Source organism: Trichomonas vaginalis, chromosome II, assembly GCF_026262505.1.
Source record: "Trichomonas vaginalis G3 chromosome II, whole genome shotgun sequence".
NCBI lineage: Eukaryota > Parabasalia > Trichomonadida > Trichomonadidae > Trichomonas > Trichomonas vaginalis.
This window is the reverse complement of record NC_067204.1, coordinates 6,897,111-6,919,098: the sequence shown is the minus strand read 5'-3', so window position 1 is coordinate 6,919,098 and position 21,988 is coordinate 6,897,111. Positions and strand designations below refer to the sequence as shown.

Sequence of the window (21,988 nt, the reverse complement as noted above, 5' to 3'; positions counted from 1 at the left end):
CTGAACAATTGCTAACATCTTCTACAACAGTTATTTCATCATGAATGACCTTCAAGAACAAGCTCATTTAATATGCTATTAAAATCATCTCAATAATGAGTCCATCCTTTCCGTCTTTGGGTAGCACAACATCTTTCATTGAAGAAGGTTCGACAAGTCTTATGTTAAACTTACTGACAAAGTTTGTTATACTATAATGCTTCGGCGGCGAATACATGTAGTTTGAAAGACATAATATAGATTCTTCAGCAAATTCACTTATACTGGATTTTATAACAATGTTCTCACGAGACCAAATACCACCAATTGACAATCTTGTAAGCAATCCTGCTGAAGCTTCTACTGTAAACGTCGATGGTAACATTCCACGAAGGTCATCTATTGACATCTTTGAGTCACTGAATTTAAAGATTTTCTTAAAGCAATCGTCATTATCTAACCATGCAATAGCTTTGAAGTTTTCATTCGAATATACATCTGTTTCATTAAATGTAAAACCTGACTTCTTTGCAGAGACGACTTTAAAATCTATTGAGTTTGTTTCAAAATTATATGCTATGGTAACTTCTGAAGGTAATGGATGTCCTTCCGCAGTCAGTTGTTCTCTCACTACCGTTTGAAGCTTTGTGTTAAAAACTTTCATGTCATCTCCTGTGTCTAGGTTCACATACACAGCAACAGGAAAACTATCTTGCTTCTTTGTTTCATCATTATACCTCAAAACATTAAAGTTCTTCAATAATATTGTTCTTCCTGCTGGAATACTTCTAACTTGTCTTATTTCAATAGCTTTCTCACCTCCTATATACTCTACCCAGTGTCTTGGATATTCATAAGTATACTGACTTTCTTGAATTTTGGTAGGTTTCATCATAACGTGTTCATAGTATATCTTTATACTCTTGTCAGTTAGACTCGGTGCTATGTTCTGAATATTTCTGACTTGCATTTTTAATGGAGATAAAATGAAGCATTTAATACATGACGTAGATGAAGACATGAATGAAACTACAGACAAACTTAACTCTTCTCTTATTCTTCCTTTCAGCAAAGATTATGAATTCTGTTCAAATGGTGTGTATTTCTATTGTGGAAAGATGGGTTCAGGTAAGACATTTAACCTCATTCGTCATATACTCATAACAGAGCGTTTAGGAAACGACTCTTACTATGACCAAATCATTATATCAGCAACTTCAGACTCTATGGACTCAACAGCGAAAACATTTATGTCAAAAGTTCAAGCCTCTGTCGTTAAAGTTCCAGACAGTGAACTCATTGAATTTCTTCAACGTTACATTCGACGTAAGAGAAAATATTATGCCATCGTAGAGTTCATACAGTCAGGAATGCAAAAGACTTCTGAGGAGATGGAAAGAATTATTGACAAACACCACTTACGTCAGTACTCAGGAGTTTACGATATGAAACGACTGACAAACTACATTCTATCAAAACTTTCAAAATACCCCTTCAAAAAATATCCTTCAAACACTCTGCTCGTTTGCGACGACTTCGCCGGAAAAGGTTTAGTTTCAAAGCCTGACTCACCATTAGCTAACATCATAACTAAAGTCAGACATTACCATTTAACTGTAGCAATACTTATGCAAACATGGCGCTTTCTTGCTTTAAACATAAAACGTCTCATAACTGACTTCGTTATCTTTCAAGGTTTCTCACGCTATGATATTGAACTCATATGGAAACAGTCGGGTATAACATTACCTTTTGAAGAAATTTGGGAAGCATATAAGTCTCTCATCTCTCCTCGTTCATACCTTGAGATTCATATCATGACTAATACCATTAAAGTCAAAAATATTCCATGGGAACGACCAACATTGTTTTAAAGTTTAACCTTCAATTGACTGATGGTAAACAAATTCCATGCATCTCTGTCGCCATTTCTGTTAATATTTTTGCTGTCATTCATATCATCCACTTCCCCATCCGTTAGCTTTTGAGGATATGCGTTAGAATAGCTGTTCTTAAATGAAGGCTTTTCACCTTTGAGAGCATAAACTCTATAACTTTCTGCATACTTTATGTTTGAACCTCCTGAGCCATCATTGACATAAATTTTTATAGGCTTCCACCCTTTGTTCATGTTCCTGCTTCTTCCCTTAGCTCTTTTGTTCAGTAGTTCTACATCTTTATACACAGCTCCTGTCTCAGTGAATTCAACAATATTTTCATTCGTTAGCTTTACATTCAAACCCTTGTCGAGTATATTGTTCATTTCATACATATAAAAGGTTTTTATTCTATATGAAATGAGAAGCAAATCCATCTTAGCTGGTGCCGTTAATGTTCCAATTGAACCAACATCAAATGTTGACTCACGAACGACAAACAATATTGTCATAAAGAACTATAGTTCAGAATGTTTGAAAGAAAAAGAACCAGAACTTAAGTCGGTGAATTTAAACTCAGCTTCAAACGCTAACGCTACATCAGATGTTAAGTTAGAGTATCCACCATTAAACCAAATTCTTTCAAGAGAAGCCAACGACAATCCTTACACGAATGTTCAAACAAATCCTTCAGATAACGTAGACCATTACCTTCTTCAGTTATATCAAACTATCTTACTCAAAGACGATAAGAAGCTTTTGACAAATCTTATAAGCAAGAACCAAATAATTCTAACAAAGGAGGACCTTGAAAATGTTATATCACGAATAACAGGAAAGCAATGTGTCATTGACTATCTCGACCCTGAAATCGAATGCTGTGGTCAAACTCCACTATTCATGAAAATAGGTAACATCCGCATCATTGAAACACCAGGAACTACAGGAGTTGAGTTTAAGTATAGATATTCGAACGAGTATACAAAACTATCTACTGACTATAAGCTTTGTTTGAAATATGTTTTAGTAAATTAAAGCAGTCAGTCAGTCAAAAAATTTCAAGTTAGCAATTTGTAATATCTATCCAAAACTTCTTCAACAGTATCGAACTCATCTTCATAATGCAAACCTAATCTTATTGACTTGGTGCAGTTTTCACTAACACAATATTTTTCTGTTCTCTTGACTGACATAACTAACTCATTTGTTTCATCAAACAGCAACAACCAAAGTTCATGACCTAATACATAACATTCATACTTTATATTTTTAGCTCTGAGTTCTCTTGTAAGCTGTTGCATTTAATATTTTCTAAAACGTCAACTTCAACAGTCATTCGCACTGGTGCCATCAGTTCTACAGGCTCGCCTTGAAAGTCAACTAGTCTGAATTGCATGTCTTTCAAATTATGAGGACTAATGCGAACCCATTTACCTAAATGAGTTGCTATGACAGGAACATTTGGAATGAACATTGAATTTACTTCATAACAGAAAGACTTATATTCTACTGAACCTTTACTATTAACTCCTGAAATACCTGTGACATTAGCTATTTTTGACTCAACGTACAAACAATTACCATAACATACGTATGGAACAGATTTCATCTCAATCGTTTTGTCAACACTTTTCAAAGGAAATGTCATATGGTATGCTCCCAGAAGCAATTGTACTCTATGACTCATTCGTGTTATCTTAAACTCCTTCGCATAACTGAACTTCAATGTTCCCTCAGAAGAGAGTTCGACAGCTATGTTGTCAATAGTTTCTTCATTTATGAGAGTATCTATGACTCCAGCAATTTTATCTATTCTATACCCAGCTCTGTTAGGAAATGTTACAACACTTCTTTTGTCATCTATTTCAATCTCTATGAAATCTGTTTCATCTGTTATGACAAAAGTTGCGATAGTATTGAAGTCAACAACTCTGAAAGCAAGTGCTTCATTCTGAAGACCTAAGTTTGTTTGAAGCTTTACTGTTCCGTATTCGTTTGGGTCTGTACTTTGCAAATAGAACAACATTTTATTCTCATTAAAATATGACTATTGCTGCATATGCGTATGAAACAAATGAAGCAAGAAGAGCACACGAATGAGTAAATGAAAACTCAACATTAACCATTGAAGGCAATGATTTAGTCATTGACGATGGAAAAACTAAAAAAGTCATTGATTTCGATACTTTTAACACTTATGACCCATTCATTACAACAAGCAAAGTTCCTATCATAAATGATGGAACGGTGCAATATATAAATTCTACAGTAGATGCCTCATTAGTGAAAGTATTAAATGTTCTCATTGAATTGTTAAAGAGCTTTCGATTTGACGACAACATTAAATGCTTAAAGAATTTAGTCATGAATGAGAAACAAATTCTCGGTGTTGCTGGTAGCAGTAATGATGTACACCTTATGACATTAGAATATTATAACGAACATAAAGATGAACTGAAAGGAGAGAAGGGTGACACCGGACCTCAAGGACCACAAGGAATACAAGGAATACAAGGACCTCAAGGCGAAAACGGTTTGGATGAAAAGGATGGAAAGGATGGAAAGGATGGAAAAACTGCTAAATCATGGATATGGGACCTTATAAATACTGGTTTAACAGCTGCTTCATATGGAGTTCTTCAATACCAAATCGGAAAGATATGGGCGGTACTTGGTGAAGAAGCTTTAGATGACGTTAAAAATGCTTTGAACTTCATTTCAAATGGTTCGGATACTATTAAAACTTTATCTGGTTGGATGCAAGAAACAAGGAGTCAAATAGATACTGTAAGGCGTATAGCAAACAATGCACGTACGGGATTGGATACTTTACGAGAAGCACAAAATACACTAAAGGAAGCAAATGATATTCTTGGCTCAGTATCAGACATGCATGAAGATTGGCTTAAAGGTATTGACAAATCTTTAAAAAATCACAGTCAGTCTATTGCTGACTACAAGAAAAGTATAGATTTTTTACATAGCGCTATGGACGTACATGATGGAAGCATAAGGAACTTACTTAATGCTAACAATAACTTACCAGGAACTATTAAAGCATTTATAAAGTCCTTTGTAAAGCCTGGTGCTCTAACATTTAGGTCTTTGAGAGCAAGAGCATTGAAGTCAAGAGATGCAGAAACTCCAACAGAACCTACAGAAGGAACTGAAACTGTTATATACGAAAACGATAAAAACAGTTTGACAGAAAAGTGACAACTTTACGTGTCAAAAATATAAAAAGTGATATTTTATTCATCATTATCTTCTTCATAATTTATTTCATATTCTTCTTCATATCCACCTTCATATTCTTCACTTTGTCCCTCCTTCTTTTTTTTACCATCTTTATTATCGATTTCTTCTTCCTCATCTTGGAATTCCATTGCTGGGTCTGAGCTGTTGTTGTGCACTACTAAGAGGAGATGTACCATTGCTGGGTCTGAGCTGTTGTTGTGCACTACTAAGAGGAGATGTACCATTGCTGGGTCTGAGCTGTTGTTGTGCACTACTAAGAGGAGTAGAACCATTACTCTTTGTAATTTCTTGTTCTTCCAAGTATCGATTCAACAAGATCTCATCTTTTGTTGGTAAGACTTCAATGCAATTGTAGAATTTTCCATTATGGAATATGTATAAACTTGTAAATTCTCTGGACGAGTGCTTGTAAAACTCTTCGATAGTAATAAGACGAAAGCACAGAAGGCTTTTGTAGTATGTTAACTTGTTAATGCAATTACGTGATGTACCATCGCTGAGTGGAACATTAGTCAATAGCAACGATAGCTTTTGATGTTGGTGTAACCTGGTTAGAGATTGCTCTAGCCAGTGAAAGTCTATTTGGGTATAAATATCCAGGAGAATGAATTTTGAATAAATAATAAATTGTGAACAATTGAATAAAATATAGAAAATATAAATAATTTTGAAAGATATTATTGAAAAAATATTTTTCACAAAAGTTGAATTCAAATTGTAAAATTTTTTAAAAAATCTTTAAAGTGAAGAAAATAAAATTGGACAATGAGAAAACAACAATGAACTAAAAATTAGTGAATAACTACAATGGCGAAATTAAAATTACGATCAGAATAATTTTTATAAAAGAATGTGTTAGAAATTAGTAACGATTAAGATAAAATAAAAATTTGGGGAACGAGAAAAGTGATTGAATATTGGTAAACATGAATTTTTATTGAAAAATAAAATGAGATTAAGATTCTAAGCAGAAATTTTTAAAAATTAGAAAAATAAAAAACAATAAAGATAATAAAAAAATTGAAACTAAAAAAAATCGAAAAATAATGATAAAATAAATGAATAGTTGAAGACAAATAAAAATAAAATGTTATCAATAAGAAAATAATTTGAATAAGTTTCAATATAGATTGATCAATTTATGAATGGGAATCCAAAATTAGAACAGCCGAATTGGTATATTGATAACAAATGATATTATGTTATTAATAAGGTATAAATGTTTTGAATGTAATTCAAATTAATTTTGAATATGAAATTGAATAAGATTGAAAAATTAAATATATAGAATTTTGAATGAGTTTCCGTTGAAATGAATGTTATGGAAATGTAGAAAATATTAGCCTTTGGATGAATTGGAGGGTGAGAGATATTATTTCATACAATACTACTCTCACCCTCCAATTCCCAGCCAAAATGGCTAAAAATTGCCCGCAATTGTTCACATTGCGGGCAATTTTTAGCCATTTTGGCTTGGAACTAGAGCCTGCGAGGTACATGGATAGTATCAGTACCTCACAGGCTCTAGTTCTCTATATGGCGCCGAGAAATTTTGGTGAAATGTGGTCGCATTTCACCAAAATTTTTTCGGCGCCATAGGATGAATTGGAGGGTGAGAGATATTATTTCATACAATACTACTCTCACCCTCCAATTCCCAGCCAAAATGGCTAAAAATTGCCCGCAATTGTTCACATTGCGGGCAATTTTTAGCCATTTTGGCTTGGAACTAGAGCCTGCGAGGTACATGGATAGTATCAGTACCTCACAGGCTCTAGTTCTCTATATGGCGCCGAGAAATTTTGGTGAAATGTGGTCGCATTTCACCAAAATTTTTTCGGCGCCATAGGATGAATTGGAGGGTGAGAGATATTATTTCATACAATACTACTCTCACCCTCCAATTCCCAGCCAAAATGGCTAAAAATTGCCCGCAATTGTTCACATTGCGGGCAATTTTTAGCCATTTTGGCTTGGAACTAGAGCCTGCGAGGTACATGGATAGTATCAGTACCTCACAGGCTCTAGTTCTCTATATGGCGCCGAGAAATTTTGGTGAAATGTGGTCGCATTTCACCAAAATTTTTTCGGCGCCATAGGATGAATTGGAGGGTGAGAGATATTATTTCATACAATACTACTCTCACCCTCCAATTCCCAGCCAAAATGGCTAAAAATTGCCCGCAATGTGAACAATTGCGGGCAATTTTTAGCCATTTTGGCTTGGAACTAGAGCCTGCGAGGTACATGGATAGTATCAGTACCTCACAGGCTCTAGTTCTCTATATGGCGCCGAGAAATTTTGGTGAAATGTGGTCGCATTTCACCAAAATTTTTTCGGCGCCATAGGATGAATTGGAGGGTGAGAGATATTATTTCATACAATACTACTCTCACCCTCCAATTCCCAGCCAAAATGGCTAAAAATTGCCCGCAATTGTTCACATTGCGGGCAATTTTTAGCCATTTTGGCTTGGAACTAGAGCCTGCGAGGTACATGGATAGTATCAGTACCTCACAGGCTCTAGTTCTCTATATGGCGCCGAGAAATTTTGGTGAAATGTGGTCGCATTTCACCAAAATTTTTTCGGCGCCATAGGATGAATTGGAGGGTGAGAGATATTATTTCATACAATACTACTCTCACCCTCCAATTCCCAGCCAAAATGGCTAAAAATTGCCCGCAATTGTTCACATTGCGGGCAATTTTTAGCCATTTTGGCTTGGAACTAGAGCCTGCGAGGTACATGGATAGTATCAGTACCTCACAGGCTCTAGTTCTCTATATGGCGCCGAGAAATTTTGGTGAAATGTGGTCGCATTTCACCAAAATTTTTTCGGCGCCATAGGATGAATTGGAGGGTGAGAGATATTATTTCATACAATACTACTCTCACCCTCCAATTCCCAGCCAAAATGGCTAAAAATTGCCCGCAATGTGAACAATTGCGGGCAATTTTTAGCCATTTTGGCTTGGAACTAGAGCCTGCGAGGTACATGGATAGTATCAGTACCTCACAGGCTCTAGTTCTCTATATGGCGCCGAGAAATTTTGGTGAAATGTGGTCGCATTTCACCAAAATTTTTTCGGCGCCATAGGATGAATTGGAGGGTGAGAGATTATTTCATACAATACTACTCTCACCCTCCAATTCCCAGCCAAAATGGCTAAAAATTGCCCGCAATTGTTCACATTGCGGGCAATTTTTAGCCATTTTGGCTTGGAACTAGAGCCTGCGAGGTACATGGATAGTATCAGTACCTCACAGGCTCTAGTTCTCTATATGGCGCCGAGAAATTTTGGTGAAATGTGGTCGCATTTCACCAAAATTTTTTCGGCGCCATAGGATGAATTGGAGGGTGAGAGATATTATTTCATACAATACTACTCTCACCCTCAATTTTAATTACTTAAACTCATTCTATTTTTTTGACATGTAAATGTCACTTTTACTGAGATCTGACACAATGTCAGATCTCTTTTTTTCGTATATAAGAAAACAACAGAAACTCCAGAGGAATCACCAAAACCAACAGCTAATGAAATATTGTTCGAATATTTTCCAAGGTACTCTGTTCTCATTGCATACATTCAAGAAATACTTAAGAAAGCAGACTTGACTTTAGGAGATGATGAAAGTTCTGTATATCTTTCGTTCCAGTTTCAAATAGCAGAACTTTTGAGACAGATATGCTTAATGTATGACAACATCTCTGATTTCACAAGATATGATGACGACCATGACCCCGAACACGGTGAAGAAGAAGTTTTACAAACATCCATTAAGACAGGAAAAGTTTTAACACAAAGTCTCATTATTGACACCGAAGATGGTGAAGTGGATGTTCTTCAAGAGCTGAAGAAAAATACTTCTGAAGGAGGTGGTGGTAGGCATGAACTTGAAATAAATGAGATAGAAGAGAAATTAGCCGAAAAAGCAGACAAAACCATGTTCATTATATAAGTTCAGACGAACAGATTATAACGGACTACCACGGATATTTAACACAGGATGAAGAAGTGAAGACGAAAGATGTTAATGAAAGAAGATATAAATACATTCGTGCTGAAGGTTATGACATACGCTGTACTGTACAGTATGACACAGGTAAAGCACCAGAAGCATTTGGTTATAACGATGAAATTTATGCTTCTAGTTTCTCTGTTAATGGTGTATTAGTTGAACCGAGATTTACATTGAGAGTTAAGGCAAAAATAACTTTTGAAGATGCTATTAAAAGTAAAGCTGACAAAGATGAACTTGACGCAATGAACAAAGTTTTGAAATCTCATAAACACAATATCTCCGATATAAATGAACTTCAGGCTACGTTAGATAAAAAAGCAGACAAGAACCATACACATGAATCCTTCACTACTGTTAGAGCAGACGACATAATATTGAACTATACTTTAGGTTCAAGTGCACCTTTAGAGAATCCAAGTACAAGCGTAAAAGATACACTAAACTCCTTAAATAACAAATGTATAAATATCGAAGGTCATGTCAGAAACTTTGAAACATATGAACTACCAGCAATGTTAGATAAAAAAGCAGATAAAGAACATACACATAACTCCTTCTCAACTGTTGCTATAGAAAGTATTGAAGGAACGGTTGGCGGAACTGGTGGGGATGCATTATATTATAAACCTCCTAACTTTCCACAAGGTTTAACATCGAATGAAAACATAACAACGAAGAAAGAAATTAGCTGTAAAAATGTTTATGTCATGGATGATGAAAATAATGTTAAATTCACTGCTCAAGATTTATATGATAAGAAAGCAGACAAAACAGAGCTTCAAACATTAAAGACTGAAATACTTCAAACAGTATATCCTATAGGCTCTATTTATACGTCAATGAACTCAACAAATCCAGCAAGTGTTTTAGGTTTCGGTACATGGCAGCAGATTGTAGATAAATTCTTATACTGTGCTAACTCTTCAAAGCAAACAGGTGGTTCAAAGAAAATTTTAGAAGCAAACCTTCCACCGCATAAGCATACAGGAACTACAAACTTTTCTGGCGACCATAGCCACTCATTAAGAGACCACCCATTATACAACTCAGACTATGAAGCTGGCAATGACGTTTTATCTCCGTCTTATAACAATTCAGCAAAAAAGACTTTTCGACCAACTGAACCAGGAGGAAATCATGTCCATACTTTCACAACAAATCCAACAGGCTCGGGTGAAGATTATATGCCACCATTTATGACGGTTTATGCATGGTACCGCGTTCATTGAACGCGCTTGAGTCTGCTTTGCGGGCTTACCGTCTTGAATAAAATCTTTAACTTTACATAAATGAGCTTGAAAGAAGTATTCGAACAACATCCATGGAGGTCATTTAAGAAGTTCAATGAAGCAGCAAAAAGTTGGGGATTTACTAACAGAGCTGAAGTGAAAAAGTTCTTTGACAAAAATGTTGTACATCAAACAAAAATAAACCCTTACGACTACTTTTTACCAATTTACTCCAACACTCCTGACGCATACCAATTTGACACTCTCATTCAAAGCAGAAAAGGAGGACATAAACCATTCCTCATCTTCATTAATGTTAACACTCGCAAAGCATATGCATATCCAATGAAAAATAAAGGAACTCGTGAAGTGTTAAGAGTTTTACAAAAGTTTGTAGCAGAACATAACCCAAGTACTTTAACATCAGACCAAGACAGTGCATACCTCAGCAATGAAATCACAGATTTTCTCATTAAGCATAACATAACTCACTACACTACTGAAGACCATAACCATAACATACTCGGCATCATAAACCGCTTCATAAGGACTCTCAGAGATTTAAATCAAGAGCGAGACTTTACCGAAGAAACAATGAAACATTTTCTCGAAGTATATAATTCCTCAACACATTCTACAACAGGACATACACCAAATTCAATGACACAACAACAAGAAGAAAAGTATATACAAAAGAAACGAAGCCAAACACAAAATATCAGAAATTCAACACAATTTACCCTCATTCCTGGTACAAAAGTTCGTGTAGTTCTTGACGACAAACCGTTGACAAAGAAACGTTTAAGGTTAAGTAGAAACTATTATATCGTAGACTCTACGCAAGGTAATGGATATCTTATAAAAGCTGCTGACGACTCCATAGCATTTTACCCTCGACATAAGTTAGTTGAAAGTAGTAATGGCAAACTTGCTGAAACCATTGACGAAGCAAAGCGAGGAGTGGTTATTGAAATACTTGGCTATAACATAAACGATGACACTTATAAAGTAAGATATGAAGGAGGCGTTGAAGATGTTATACCATCTAAGAACTTGAGAGAGTCAAAGCCAACACATCTGGGACCATTAGAGCGGGAGTATTGGAAAGACAAAAATATGCCAGAAAGAATAAGAAAATTCTTCTAAACTAAATATATTTTATGTCTGAAGTTAATTAGTTAATAATGTAGCGGATGAACTGCAGAAATATATTTTAGGGTAGATGGTTAGATCTAACCCGATATTTAACCCGATTTCTACCCTCAGCCGCTAAGCGGCGAGACCCAAAGGGTCTTGAATTTTCATGAATTTCCTTAAGATAGAAAAAATAAAGTTAGTTTTATTTTTATTTATTTTTTTTATTTTGTATGTAAGAACAGAAATGTCAGTCGAAGCAAAAACATTCACGAACAAATCTAATGGCGAAACATTCACAAAAGGCACTTATAACGGTATTGAAGTCTTACGTAGAGACAAGGATGGTTACATTAATGCAACAAAGATGGCAAGAGAAGCGGGAAGGTTAAACCATTTAAACAGATTTCTCAATAGTGCTAAAATGCAGGAAATTCTTGAGTTTTGGTTGAAAGAATACGGTCGAGCCAAAAGTGGCTCGACCTCAAAACAAGCATTTTATGAGCTTACTAAGGGTGTTATAAATGAATTCAAAGGTATTTACATACATCCTGACCTCGTTCATTTTGTTGCTGAATGGTGCTCTGTAAAGTATGCATTTTATGTCAAAGATATTATGGACTCCATAGACAAGAAAGTTCATGAGAAGTTAGATGAAGAAGAACTCGAAGATACAGTAGAGAGTGCTAAACCTTTGTTCGAACAAGAAGTTAGAAAAATGCGCGAAAAACAATTAGAACATGAACGTGAGATATGTTATGGTTATAGAGATTCTCCATACGAACTAGACCAATGGGAACAAGAAGATTTAAAGAGAGAATTTAGAGAATATGAACTCGCTAAGATAGCATTAGAAGCTGCAGAAAAGAAGTTAAAAGTTTGGGGTCGTTTTGTACAAAAATATTGTGAGTAAATGAACCATTTATTTTTGTCATAAAGACGCAAAGCGGCGGGGCATAGCCCATGACCACAAAAAATAATGTTTAGGGTAGATTGGTATATCTAACCTAATTTCTACTCTCATTTCTACCCTCAGCCGCTAAGCGGCGAGACCCAAAGGGTCTTGAATTTTCATGAATTTTATATATTAATGTTTTCATTAATGTTTTCATAAATTATGAAGGTGTCACCACGTCACCATGTCACCAGGTTAATTAACTTCTTTAAAAAATGATGACAACATGACATTTTGACAACAGTCCTGGAAATTTGATGCAGCCCAAAAATAAAGTTAGTTTTAAAATTATTTTTATTTTTTTATTCCTATATAAATGACAGCAACAAACAACAACAGCAACTATATCGTTTCTGATGAAAAAGTTATTGATTCATTAGCTGAGGAATTAGTTACGGCAGAAACTAAAACCCTCAACGAAAGAATTGGTGAAAACAAGATTGATTTACATAACTACCTCAAACATGATGGAGGAAGAGGAAGGAAAACTGGTGTGGCTTTATTAGTAAATAAAATATCAAATTTAACGATTATAGATGTTGATATCAATAAATCGTACAATGATGAACTTAAAGAAACAGTTAGAAAAGACATTCTATCAAAACTTTCGGATAAAGATGTTATCGTTAAAACCGCTTCAGGAGGTCTTCACATTTATTGCAACACTAATTTCTTTTATGCAGTTTCGAACAGAATGATTAAATGCTATTCTTGCAATGATTATGATATCGATATCATGACTTCTATTGATGATTCAAAGCGTTCTTTAGTAGTTATGGCTGATTCAAGAGTTCGCAAGAATGCAACAGAACCAATCAAAACATACTCATTCATTCGTGGAAGTTACGATTCAACATTAACTAGAACAGTGAATGATATATTAAATGATTTGAATATTAAGGTAAGAGTTGAACAGAAGAACGATGAAATAAAGAGTATAATGAATGAAAACAAAGATGTAAACATTGACGATAAACTAGCTCAAAGCATAGTCGATGGTATTAGTGATTTTGAAGTACATAATGACGGTGGAAACATGAATTTAGAAAAAGAAGTTACATTATTCACACTGTTTCAAGCTATTAATTCGTTACCGGATCATTTGATTAATGAAGCATACGATAACGTTTATAACTTCTGCAATTTAACTGAAAATGCAAAAAGTAATTTTGAAAAAGCACGTAGTAGATATGCACATTTAATGACTTCTCCATTTGTTTTGGTGAAGATTCTAAAACTATACCAAAAGGAATATTATGATGAATACGTTTTACCTTTATTACGTAAGCCAAAAATAACATTTGATATATAGGGTGTCCAAAGGTGTGTTTAGCACAAACCTGAATACTGCGAATAGAAATAAACAAGTTACATATATATAAAGTTTATTTAAATATAATCACCATTGGATTCAATCACGCGTTCGCAGCGATCGATCCAGGCTTGAAAGACACGCTTTAAATCATCATGAGAAAATTGCTCAAATTGCTCTCTTACAAAATTTTCAAGATCATCTGGACTCGCGAATTCGCGTCCTTCAGCTCTCTTTTTTAGCGTGCCGAATAAATAAAAGTCAGAGGGTGCAATATCAGGTGAATAAATTGGGTTTGGAACAACTTTGACATTGTTTTCCACCAAGTAATTCATTACCTTATGACTTTTGTGAACTCTTGAATTATCAAAATGAATTGCAAACTTTTGTTTTTGTTGTTTGGATTTCTCAAACTTATCAGAATTGATAATTTGAGTAAGAACATTGTCAATTAGATACTGAGCACTCATCGTATTAGGTTTTTGAAGAATATCAATTGCGATGATGCCATTCACGCCCCAAAAAACCGACAACATCATCATTGGTGTGTCAATTTTTTTCTTCGGGAATGTTTGCGGATTTTCATCCTTCGGGATCCACATGATTTTGGCTTCTGTTGCATATTGAAACCAAGACTCGTCCCCTGTTACTAAAAAGCGAAACTTCTTGGATTGATACGCACCCAATATAGAGAGGAGCTCTTTCGAAGATTGGACTCTAGATTTTTTTTGAACTGAATTAAGGTTGTGCGGAACCCAACGTGTATACGCTAGTTTGTAGTTCAAATAATTGTGCAGATAATAACTGACTGTTGTACGTGGTATCTTTGTCATCTCCTCTATCCTTCTGAGTGATGCTCTTGGGTCTTCATCTAGCGCTTGAAGAATTGCTTTGATTTTTCTTTGATCCGGCGATTTTTTGTCAATTTTTATGATGGGCGCCTTTTTGTTCATGAAGTGATACATCCTAACATGATACGTTACAGTGGAATAGCTAGGAGCATCCATACCGAAGCATTTTACCAATGTCTCGTAGATTTTTTTACAGTCTTTGCATTTTTTTGAAGAGCGAGGATGTTTTCTTTATGATTCATTAAAAAAATGAAAAAAAATCCCGCCAAAATTTCCCGCGAAACCGCCTCTTGTCTCAAAATTCATTTTATATCCCGGCATGGCGCCAAAATACAACATACTCATCATATACATATATTCATATTTTTTATTATATATTTATAATCAGCATATATCTCCTTTAATAGTCTCATATAGAGCGCTGTGCTAAACGCACCTTTGGACACCCTATATAAAACTTGATGACTCGATTTTGATAACAGATATTAGACGCAAGGCTGAAAATCATCAGTATAAAAACAGTTCTGAAGTAATTGAGGATTTATCACGTGTAATCCGTTTTGTAGATTGTGGAAATAAATATTTCATTCAAAAGGACTATAATATCCACGACAAAATGAATCAAATATCATTCGTTCTTCAATCAAACATGAAAGAGTCACTTAAAATGATTAAATTATTTAAAGAAGAAGGTAAAACCATAACAGCATGGGACGTACTATTAAATCAATTGTCTTTATTAACCGTTAAGGGTGTTTGCTTTAAATCTGATTCCCCAGATGTTTTCTCAACGTTTCAGGGTTATAAATACAACATTCTCGAAAAGCCTGATTACTCAAAAATTGAGATGTTTATGGATTTCATTAAAGAAGCCATTTGTGATAATAATGATGAAGTGTATAAATACCTTCTCGGCTGGATTGCATCAATGATTCAACATCCTGGAATCAAGAATGAAACAGCAATTATTTTGAAAGGACTTCAGGGAACAGGTAAAAACAGATTTACAGGCATTATTTCTGAACTTCTCGCTGGTTATTCATGTAAAAACATTACTGAAATAGGTGAGCTAACGGGTAATTTCAACTCAGTAGTTGAGAATAAAATGTTTCTTGTACTTAATGAACTCAAGAATGTTGGTGAAGATAGACTCGCAAACTTCAACGCTTTGAAATCAATTATTACGGATAATGAGATTAGAATTAATGAAAAGAATCAACCCAGAAGAACTGCTCAGAATGTTGCCAATTTCATTTTCGTAACTAATAACGTCTACCCTGTCAAAATTGAAGTTGGAGACAGAAGATACGTTGTGTTAAGAGTAAATGGTAAATTTAAGGGTCAATTTGATTATTTCAAGAATTTGATGAATTCATGCACAAAGGAATTTTATGATAATTTACTGACGTATTTTATGCAATATGACCTTTCATCATTTAATGTACGAATCATTCCGATGACTGAAGCCAAACAAGATTTAATTGAATTATCAACAAATCCTTTAGATGTATGGATAAATACACATTATGATGAATTGTGTGCAGGTATGACGTGTAAAAATGCTCTATTCTGCAAACCATCAGACATGAAAGACAAAAACTTTCAAATGAGCATTAAAGATAAATGTGAGAGGAAACAGAGAAGAATAGATGGTAAACAGACATGGTGTTATGTTTTGAAAGAAGAAATGAAAGGATTATATAAACAGGTTGAACCAAACGATAATGAGGATTCATTTACTGACGATGAAATACCTGTAAATGAAGCTTTATAAAGTATGATTTGAATTTATTTTTGCATTAATCCTGCTGTGATGTCAAAATGTCATGTTGTCATCATTTTTAAAAGAAGTTAATTAACCTGGTGACATGGTGACGTGGTGACACCTTCAGTTCTTCAAAAATATATTTTTGCTTAAATAACGTCAGGGTCTATTTCTTCAACCATTTCACTTCCTTCGTCAATGTCAATAGAAGCTTCTTCAACCTTTGGTAGGAGCTTCTGTATAACATCTTTGTTCGTTATTGTCTTCAGAGATGAAGGATAATATTTCACATTTGTTTCACCTTTCTTATATTCTTTCTGTTCGGAAAGATTTAAAACAATACTGAAGAAGTCAACGTTAGAGTTCTTTATGACAGTATAATGAGTATCTTTGACATTCACGAAGAAACTCTTTTGTTTCAAAACTACTGCTAACTCTTGTGAAGTATAACGTTTGCGGTCAATGACGATAGCTAATGGTCTGACATACTGACCGAACTTAGATTCTTTCACAAACTTCTTGTTAAAGATAACATTAACGTTTGCAGCACCATTGAACTCATTCTTGATAGCAGTAGCGAGAGCATTGTATGAAAAGAACTTGCAATCTTGTATGTGTTTCATTAAAATAAAAATATTAAATTATTTTGAAAAATAACTTAAAAAATCTAATCTAATTTTTTCAAAAAATATTTTTTTTATTTCCTACTAAAGATGTATCGGAAGTTGTCTAAGTTAGAACACTCGGAAATAAAACAACTTCTTACAGAAGCTAATATAGATGTTGCAAAGCATTACGAACAAAAAAAAGCACTCGCTGACATCCTCAATGACTATAATGGTGCAATAAGTTATGATAGAATTCATGAGTTCATAAAGCCGCAACGCGGCGAGGACGAAGTCCATGCAAGAGCATTTCCTTTTAAATGACGTGCTATTGACTTATATCATAGACGTTCAGTACCTCATGAAGTAAGAAGAGAAATGTTTGACATAACAAATGCGAACGTTGGTCATACTCGTAAAGCTCTTTCTCATGACGTTCGTCAAGAGATGTTTGAACTTACGAACTCAAACGTTGGTGAAACAAGAAGAGCTGTACCTCATGAAGTAAGAAGAGAAATGTATGACATAACAAATGCAAACGTTGGTAAAACACGAAAAGAGAGACGACACACTGAAAACAACAGAGAAGAAAGATGTTTTAAAAGTGCTATAGAACAAGTTCGCAAAGCTAACGATGTCATTCGTTCCATTGACGACAAACCAAAAGAAGGTGAGAGATGGTTAAAGAAAGATGAAGAGAATAGGAAGAGAAAATGTGAAGTCAGGCAATAGACTCATTGACTTTAACATCGAAGCTTTAGATGAACCAAACAGAGACTACTTACACAAACATTTCGGTAAGGTTTTCATGAGACTCTTAGAGAAAATTAAAATAAACTCACAACAGAGATGGATGGTATGTTATAAACTTGGTGGAAAGTATGAATGTTCTACGTTAAACCTCAATAATATTGGAACATTACTACATCAGCTCTTGAAGGAGAACTTTATATCAGAGATAGAAGCAAATGCTGCAGGTATTGTTGAAATGCACTATGACTTCTTCTTGACAAACATAAAGAATCTTACTGAAATAAAGATGTATGATTTAACAGAATATGAAGGCTTAACGATGTCAGATGTAAAGAAAGGCAAACCAAAAAGAGACCATATAGAGATGAAAGCACACTGACAAATGACCAGAAAGCCATTTTGGAAGCTCTTAAGCAAACAGGAAACCCAGCACTTATAGAAAGCTTTTGGAAAGATAATGGTGAAAAGAAGTTTTATAAAAGAGAAGCGGTCAGTTCTGGAAGTATCTTTGCACATTACCTATAAATCTTGAACGCTACCAAATCTTCAATGAATTGAACAAAAGAACTGCAGCACTTATGACAGAAGACAATTGTTTCGTTTATGCTTGCATTCAGGCTGGAGTAAATGAAGAAACTATTGACCACATGAGAGAAGTCATTCGTGTTAGAGACTTTCCTCAAAGTAAAGTACAAGAAATTTCTGACGCAACAGGTATAGCATTTAATGTTACCATTGGTTATTTCAATGACTCAAGACATAATGAAATAAAGAGATACATACCAAAAGAATGTGAAACTGTTAGAACTATTGACTTACTTCTTGTTGAAGACCACTACATGCTAAACGAAAGATTACCAATGACAACATATTTCATTCGCAACTATATAGAAATCTTGAAGGAGTGTGGTGGAATGAACATTGAGAAACAGATGAAGATTTATACAAAGAGAGAGAACAAATATGTAGTTCGTTATGATAGAACAACACCGTTATGGGATGTTATGAAAACATTGTGGGGGTGCAAATATTTTGAACCTATTTCTTATGGAGAACTTTTCACATATACGACTGACTTATATAAACAGAACCTTGCACCATTTAAAGACTTGTCATATGCTCCAAAGTATTGTGTACAACTGAAGAAGAAAGCCGAGTCAAAAGAAGTAAATAAAAATAAATGCAAGTTCATTCCTGAGCACGTTTTCTTTGCTGACTTTGAGTGTAGCACAGACAGCTTTCATAAAGCTTTTAACATCTGTTATGACAGTGAAGATGGTTCAGTGAGTGAAAGCATTTGGGGTCAGAACTGTGCAACAGAATTTTTGGAACGACTTCCTGACAAGAGTTTAATATATTTCCATAACCTCAGTTATGATATAAACTTCATCTTAAGACACATGACAGAAGTGAAAGGAACTCCCATCATTAAAGGTTCACGAACAATGCAAATAACTGGTTTAAATAAAAGAAGGGCTATTATTATAAAAGACTCTTATAGTGTTATAAATAAGAAGCTTAAACTATTTCCTGCTATGTTTAACTTACAAACAGGACCGAAAGAAGTATTTCCATACAACTACTACAGCAGTGTTTTGTTAGCAAATGACAACAGAACTGGTGTCATTTCTGAAGCATGTAAGTTTATCCGGGATGCGGATACATTCATGAAAAACATAGATTCCATCAAAGGTTGCAGAATAGATGAAAACCACTTCGACTTAGAAAAGTATAGCACATTTTATTGCAAACAAGATGTAAGAATTTTAAGAGAAGGTTTTGTTAAGTTCCGCAATGATATATTGAAAGAATTTGATTTAGACGTTTATGACTACGTTAGCATTTGTTCAATTGCTAACAAATTATTTGAGAACAGAGTGTACTTCCCGAATGGAAATTTATATGACCTCTCAAATAAACCAAGAGAGTTTATTTCGAGATGCATTCAAGGTGGAAGATGTATGTTGTCAGATAACATTAAACAAAAGAGTAAAGAAACTCATTGCTGATTTCGACGCTGTTTCATTATATCCATCAGCTATAGCAAGACTTTATACTTTAGAAGGTATTCCAAAGGTTATGAAGAAAGAAATGTTAAGCACAGAGTATCTCATGAGACATTTATTCGATGACGACCAAAAGGAACCCATTGGTGAAAAGTTTATGTCTGGCTTCTTTGTTCTCATTAAGATAACAGAGATTGGAATACATAGGCACTTTCCTTTAATAGTTTGTGACCCTGAACTAAATCCAGAACTTAACGTTCCCAGAAGTTCAAACACTTGCTGTTTAATGTATGTTGACCATATAACATTACAAGACCTCATAAAATATCAAGGTGTCAAATGTGAAGTGTTGCAAGGATACTATTACGATGGAAACAGAGATATTAGAATAAGAGATGAAGTAAAGAAGTTGTTTGAGTTAAGGTTAAAGTATAAGAAAGAAGGAAATCCTTTGCAAGAAAATATAAAGCTCATTCTGAACAGTATTTATGGCAAAACTATTCTATCTCCTATTGAGTCAAAAATAACCATAGTAAATGACAAAGATGCTATAAGATATGCCATCAGAAACTACAACCATATAGTGAAGTTCGAAGGTTTGGATGGTTCAGATAAAACTATTTTCAAGCTAACGAAAAGCATTTGCAGACACTTTAACTTCTGTCCACTTGGTGTTAACATTCTGTCTATGTCGAAGAGAATAATGTGTGAAGTATTCTGTACTGCTGAAGATATGGGTCTTCAAATATTTTACCAGGACTGCGATAGCATGCATATTTTCAATGAAGACATACCAAAGCTTGCAGCAGAGTTTAAGAAGAGATACGGTAGAGAACTTATTGGTAAAACATTAGGTCAGTTCCATTCTGACTTCGCAGAAATAACACCTGGAAAACAAAGTTTAGCATACAAGTCAATATTTTGTGGAAAGAAGACTTACATAGACTTACTCACTAACGATTTAAATGAAGTTGCATTCCATGCACGTTGTAAAGGTGTAAAACAAGACGTCCTTGCTTTAACAGCAAATGAAATGTTTCCTGAAGCTATACAATGCTATTACAATGAAGATAAGAACATTCACATACCTGTTGGAACATATGACAAAGACTCTGAGTTCAGTTTAATGAAACTTTACAAAGCACTTCATGATGGTCAAGAGATTGGATTTGACTTATGTAAGTCTTCTAGTCCTTGCTTTGCTGAAAAGTTTAACTTCTCAATAACGACTAAAACAAGCTTTATTCGTAAGTTGAAGTTCTGAGGTCATTTATTTTTGTCAGCAATGAGGTCATTCGTGATAAAAATAATGAGTCATATATTTTTGTCATTTATGTATAACCATTGTCTCTCTTAAACTTTGCAATAGACAGCTTTGTTCTTCTTCCTTCTACATCTGTAATGTTTATATAATCTTTGCTATACTGTCTTAAGACATTCATTCGTCTGTATTGAGTTCCCATGAAATAGTAAAAGACATCTTCACTTGGGACATAGTAGTAATTTTCTAGAGTAAATTTAGAGTATTGTATAATTTCAACAGCATCTTCAGGAAGAGTGTCTACAATGTCAAACCAATAGCCATTCGAACCAGAAATATTTCTCATGTTTTGTCTTCTCGACACCCACCTTAAGTTTGAGATATGAAAGTCTCTTCTGTCTCTGTTTATATGGTCTACTTCTCGAAGTCCTTCAGGATTCGGTATAAATTGATTTGCAACAATTTTATGCTTAAAGAGTTTATGTTTGTTTAAATAAACACAAATATAACCATCACCGTTGTCAAACTCACTTACAACTCTTTTGTTACTTATGCGCCTAATTGGATATGGGTACTCTGAAAAGATTTCATAGTCATTGTCATGTTCGAGTGTTTGCCAATGTCCTTCACCTTCCATGCCTTTCACTCAAATAAAAATTTTCAGAAAAAATAAAACTAGCGTAGATTTTACAATACTGCGATGGTAGAGTTTAAGAGTTGTGCTTCAATGTAGAGACAGTCCTTATGGTCTGGAGGTAAGAACACTGGGCAGTTATGGTCATGAGTGGAGAACATGTCTATCCAAAACTCACGATTGAAGCCAGTTAATTTATAGTATTTAGGGTTAGGAAGTGGTGAGTTCTTGTATGACCAATGAACTCATTTTCAACTCCTTACTGTTATGAAATAATAATAGCTTGCTTTCTATCCCAAATGCCAGGTGTTACAATCTTTGAAAATTCATTTTTCCTCGGA

The 21,988-nt window shown here is 34.5% G+C and overlaps 12 protein-coding genes and 2 pseudogenes across 14 annotated transcripts, besides 11 other annotated features; 8 read left to right on the top strand and 6 right to left on the bottom strand.

Annotated features, from left to right (window-relative positions):
* Positions 1 to 21,988: part of a mobile genetic element that runs on past both edges of the window.
* On the bottom strand, positions 68 to 949 carry TVAGG3_0499630 (uncharacterized protein; the record flags this gene model as incomplete). The annotated part of the gene is made up of 1 exon (XM_001318335.1): positions 68 to 949. One exon carries the CDS (start codon positions 947 to 949, stop codon positions 68 to 70), a length of 882 nt encoding a protein of 293 aa, XP_001318370.1.
* Positions 999 to 1,853, top strand: TVAGG3_0499620 (protein of unknown function, DUF4106 family; the record flags this gene model as incomplete). Its single annotated transcript, XM_051236529.1, has 1 exon — positions 999 to 1,853. One exon carries the CDS (start codon positions 999 to 1,001, stop codon positions 1,851 to 1,853), a length of 855 nt encoding a protein of 284 aa, XP_051094353.1.
* TVAGG3_0499610 (uncharacterized protein) lies at positions 1,850 to 2,251 on the bottom strand (the record flags this gene model as incomplete). Its single annotated transcript, XM_001318334.1, has 1 exon — positions 1,850 to 2,251. The coding sequence occupies one exon, from the start codon at positions 2,249 to 2,251 to the stop codon at positions 1,850 to 1,852; it is 402 nt and encodes a 133-aa protein (XP_001318369.1).
* On the top strand, positions 2,277 to 2,891 carry TVAGG3_0499600 (uncharacterized protein; the record flags this gene model as incomplete). The annotated part of the gene is made up of 1 exon (XM_051236528.1): positions 2,277 to 2,891. One exon carries the CDS (start codon positions 2,277 to 2,279, stop codon positions 2,889 to 2,891), a length of 615 nt encoding a protein of 204 aa, XP_051094352.1.
* On the bottom strand, positions 3,118 to 3,882 carry TVAGG3_0499590 (uncharacterized protein; the record flags this gene model as incomplete). Its single annotated transcript, XM_051236527.1, has 1 exon — positions 3,118 to 3,882. The coding sequence occupies one exon, from the start codon at positions 3,880 to 3,882 to the stop codon at positions 3,118 to 3,120; it is 765 nt and encodes a 254-aa protein (XP_051094351.1).
* Positions 5,030 to 5,091: a mobile genetic element.
* TVAGG3_0499570 (uncharacterized protein) lies at positions 5,108 to 5,386 on the bottom strand (the record flags this gene model as incomplete). The annotated part of the gene is made up of 1 exon (XM_001318333.1): positions 5,108 to 5,386. One exon carries the CDS (start codon positions 5,384 to 5,386, stop codon positions 5,108 to 5,110), a length of 279 nt encoding a protein of 92 aa, XP_001318368.1.
* Positions 6,591 to 6,699: a mobile genetic element.
* Positions 6,841 to 6,949: a mobile genetic element.
* Positions 7,091 to 7,199: a mobile genetic element.
* Positions 7,341 to 7,449: a mobile genetic element.
* Positions 7,591 to 7,699: a mobile genetic element.
* Positions 7,841 to 7,949: a mobile genetic element.
* Positions 8,091 to 8,199: a mobile genetic element.
* Positions 8,339 to 8,447: a mobile genetic element.
* TVAGG3_0499480 (phage tail repeat-like family) lies at positions 9,385 to 10,371 on the top strand (the record flags this gene model as incomplete). The annotated part of the gene is made up of 1 exon (XM_051236526.1): positions 9,385 to 10,371. One exon carries the CDS (start codon positions 9,385 to 9,387, stop codon positions 10,369 to 10,371), a length of 987 nt encoding a protein of 328 aa, XP_051094350.1.
* On the top strand, positions 10,432 to 11,517 carry TVAGG3_0499470 (integrase core domain containing protein family; the record flags this gene model as incomplete). Its single annotated transcript, XM_051236525.1, has 1 exon — positions 10,432 to 11,517. One exon carries the CDS (start codon positions 10,432 to 10,434, stop codon positions 11,515 to 11,517), a length of 1,086 nt encoding a protein of 361 aa, XP_051094349.1.
* Positions 11,753 to 12,418, top strand: TVAGG3_0499460 (uncharacterized protein; the record flags this gene model as incomplete). Its single annotated transcript, XM_051236524.1, has 1 exon — positions 11,753 to 12,418. One exon carries the CDS (start codon positions 11,753 to 11,755, stop codon positions 12,416 to 12,418), a length of 666 nt encoding a protein of 221 aa, XP_051094348.1.
* Positions 13,770 to 15,073: a mobile genetic element.
* Positions 13,850 to 14,977, bottom strand: TVAGG3_0499450 (annotated as a pseudogene). Its single transcript has one exon. A coding segment is annotated over exon 1 (1,128 nt).
* Positions 15,240 to 16,397, top strand: TVAGG3_0499430 (uncharacterized protein; the record flags this gene model as incomplete). Its single annotated transcript, XM_051236523.1, has 1 exon — positions 15,240 to 16,397. One exon carries the CDS (start codon positions 15,240 to 15,242, stop codon positions 16,395 to 16,397), a length of 1,158 nt encoding a protein of 385 aa, XP_051094347.1.
* Positions 16,538 to 17,011, bottom strand: TVAGG3_0499420 (uncharacterized protein; the record flags this gene model as incomplete). Its single annotated transcript, XM_051236522.1, has 1 exon — positions 16,538 to 17,011. One exon carries the CDS (start codon positions 17,009 to 17,011, stop codon positions 16,538 to 16,540), a length of 474 nt encoding a protein of 157 aa, XP_051094346.1.
* Positions 17,982 to 18,671, top strand: TVAGG3_0499410 (annotated as a pseudogene). The gene has a single exon. A coding segment is annotated over exon 1 (690 nt).
* On the top strand, positions 20,441 to 21,016 carry TVAGG3_0499400 (organellar and viral DNA polymerase type B; the record flags this gene model as incomplete). Its single annotated transcript, XM_051236521.1, has 1 exon — positions 20,441 to 21,016. The coding sequence occupies one exon, from the start codon at positions 20,441 to 20,443 to the stop codon at positions 21,014 to 21,016; it is 576 nt and encodes a 191-aa protein (XP_051094345.1).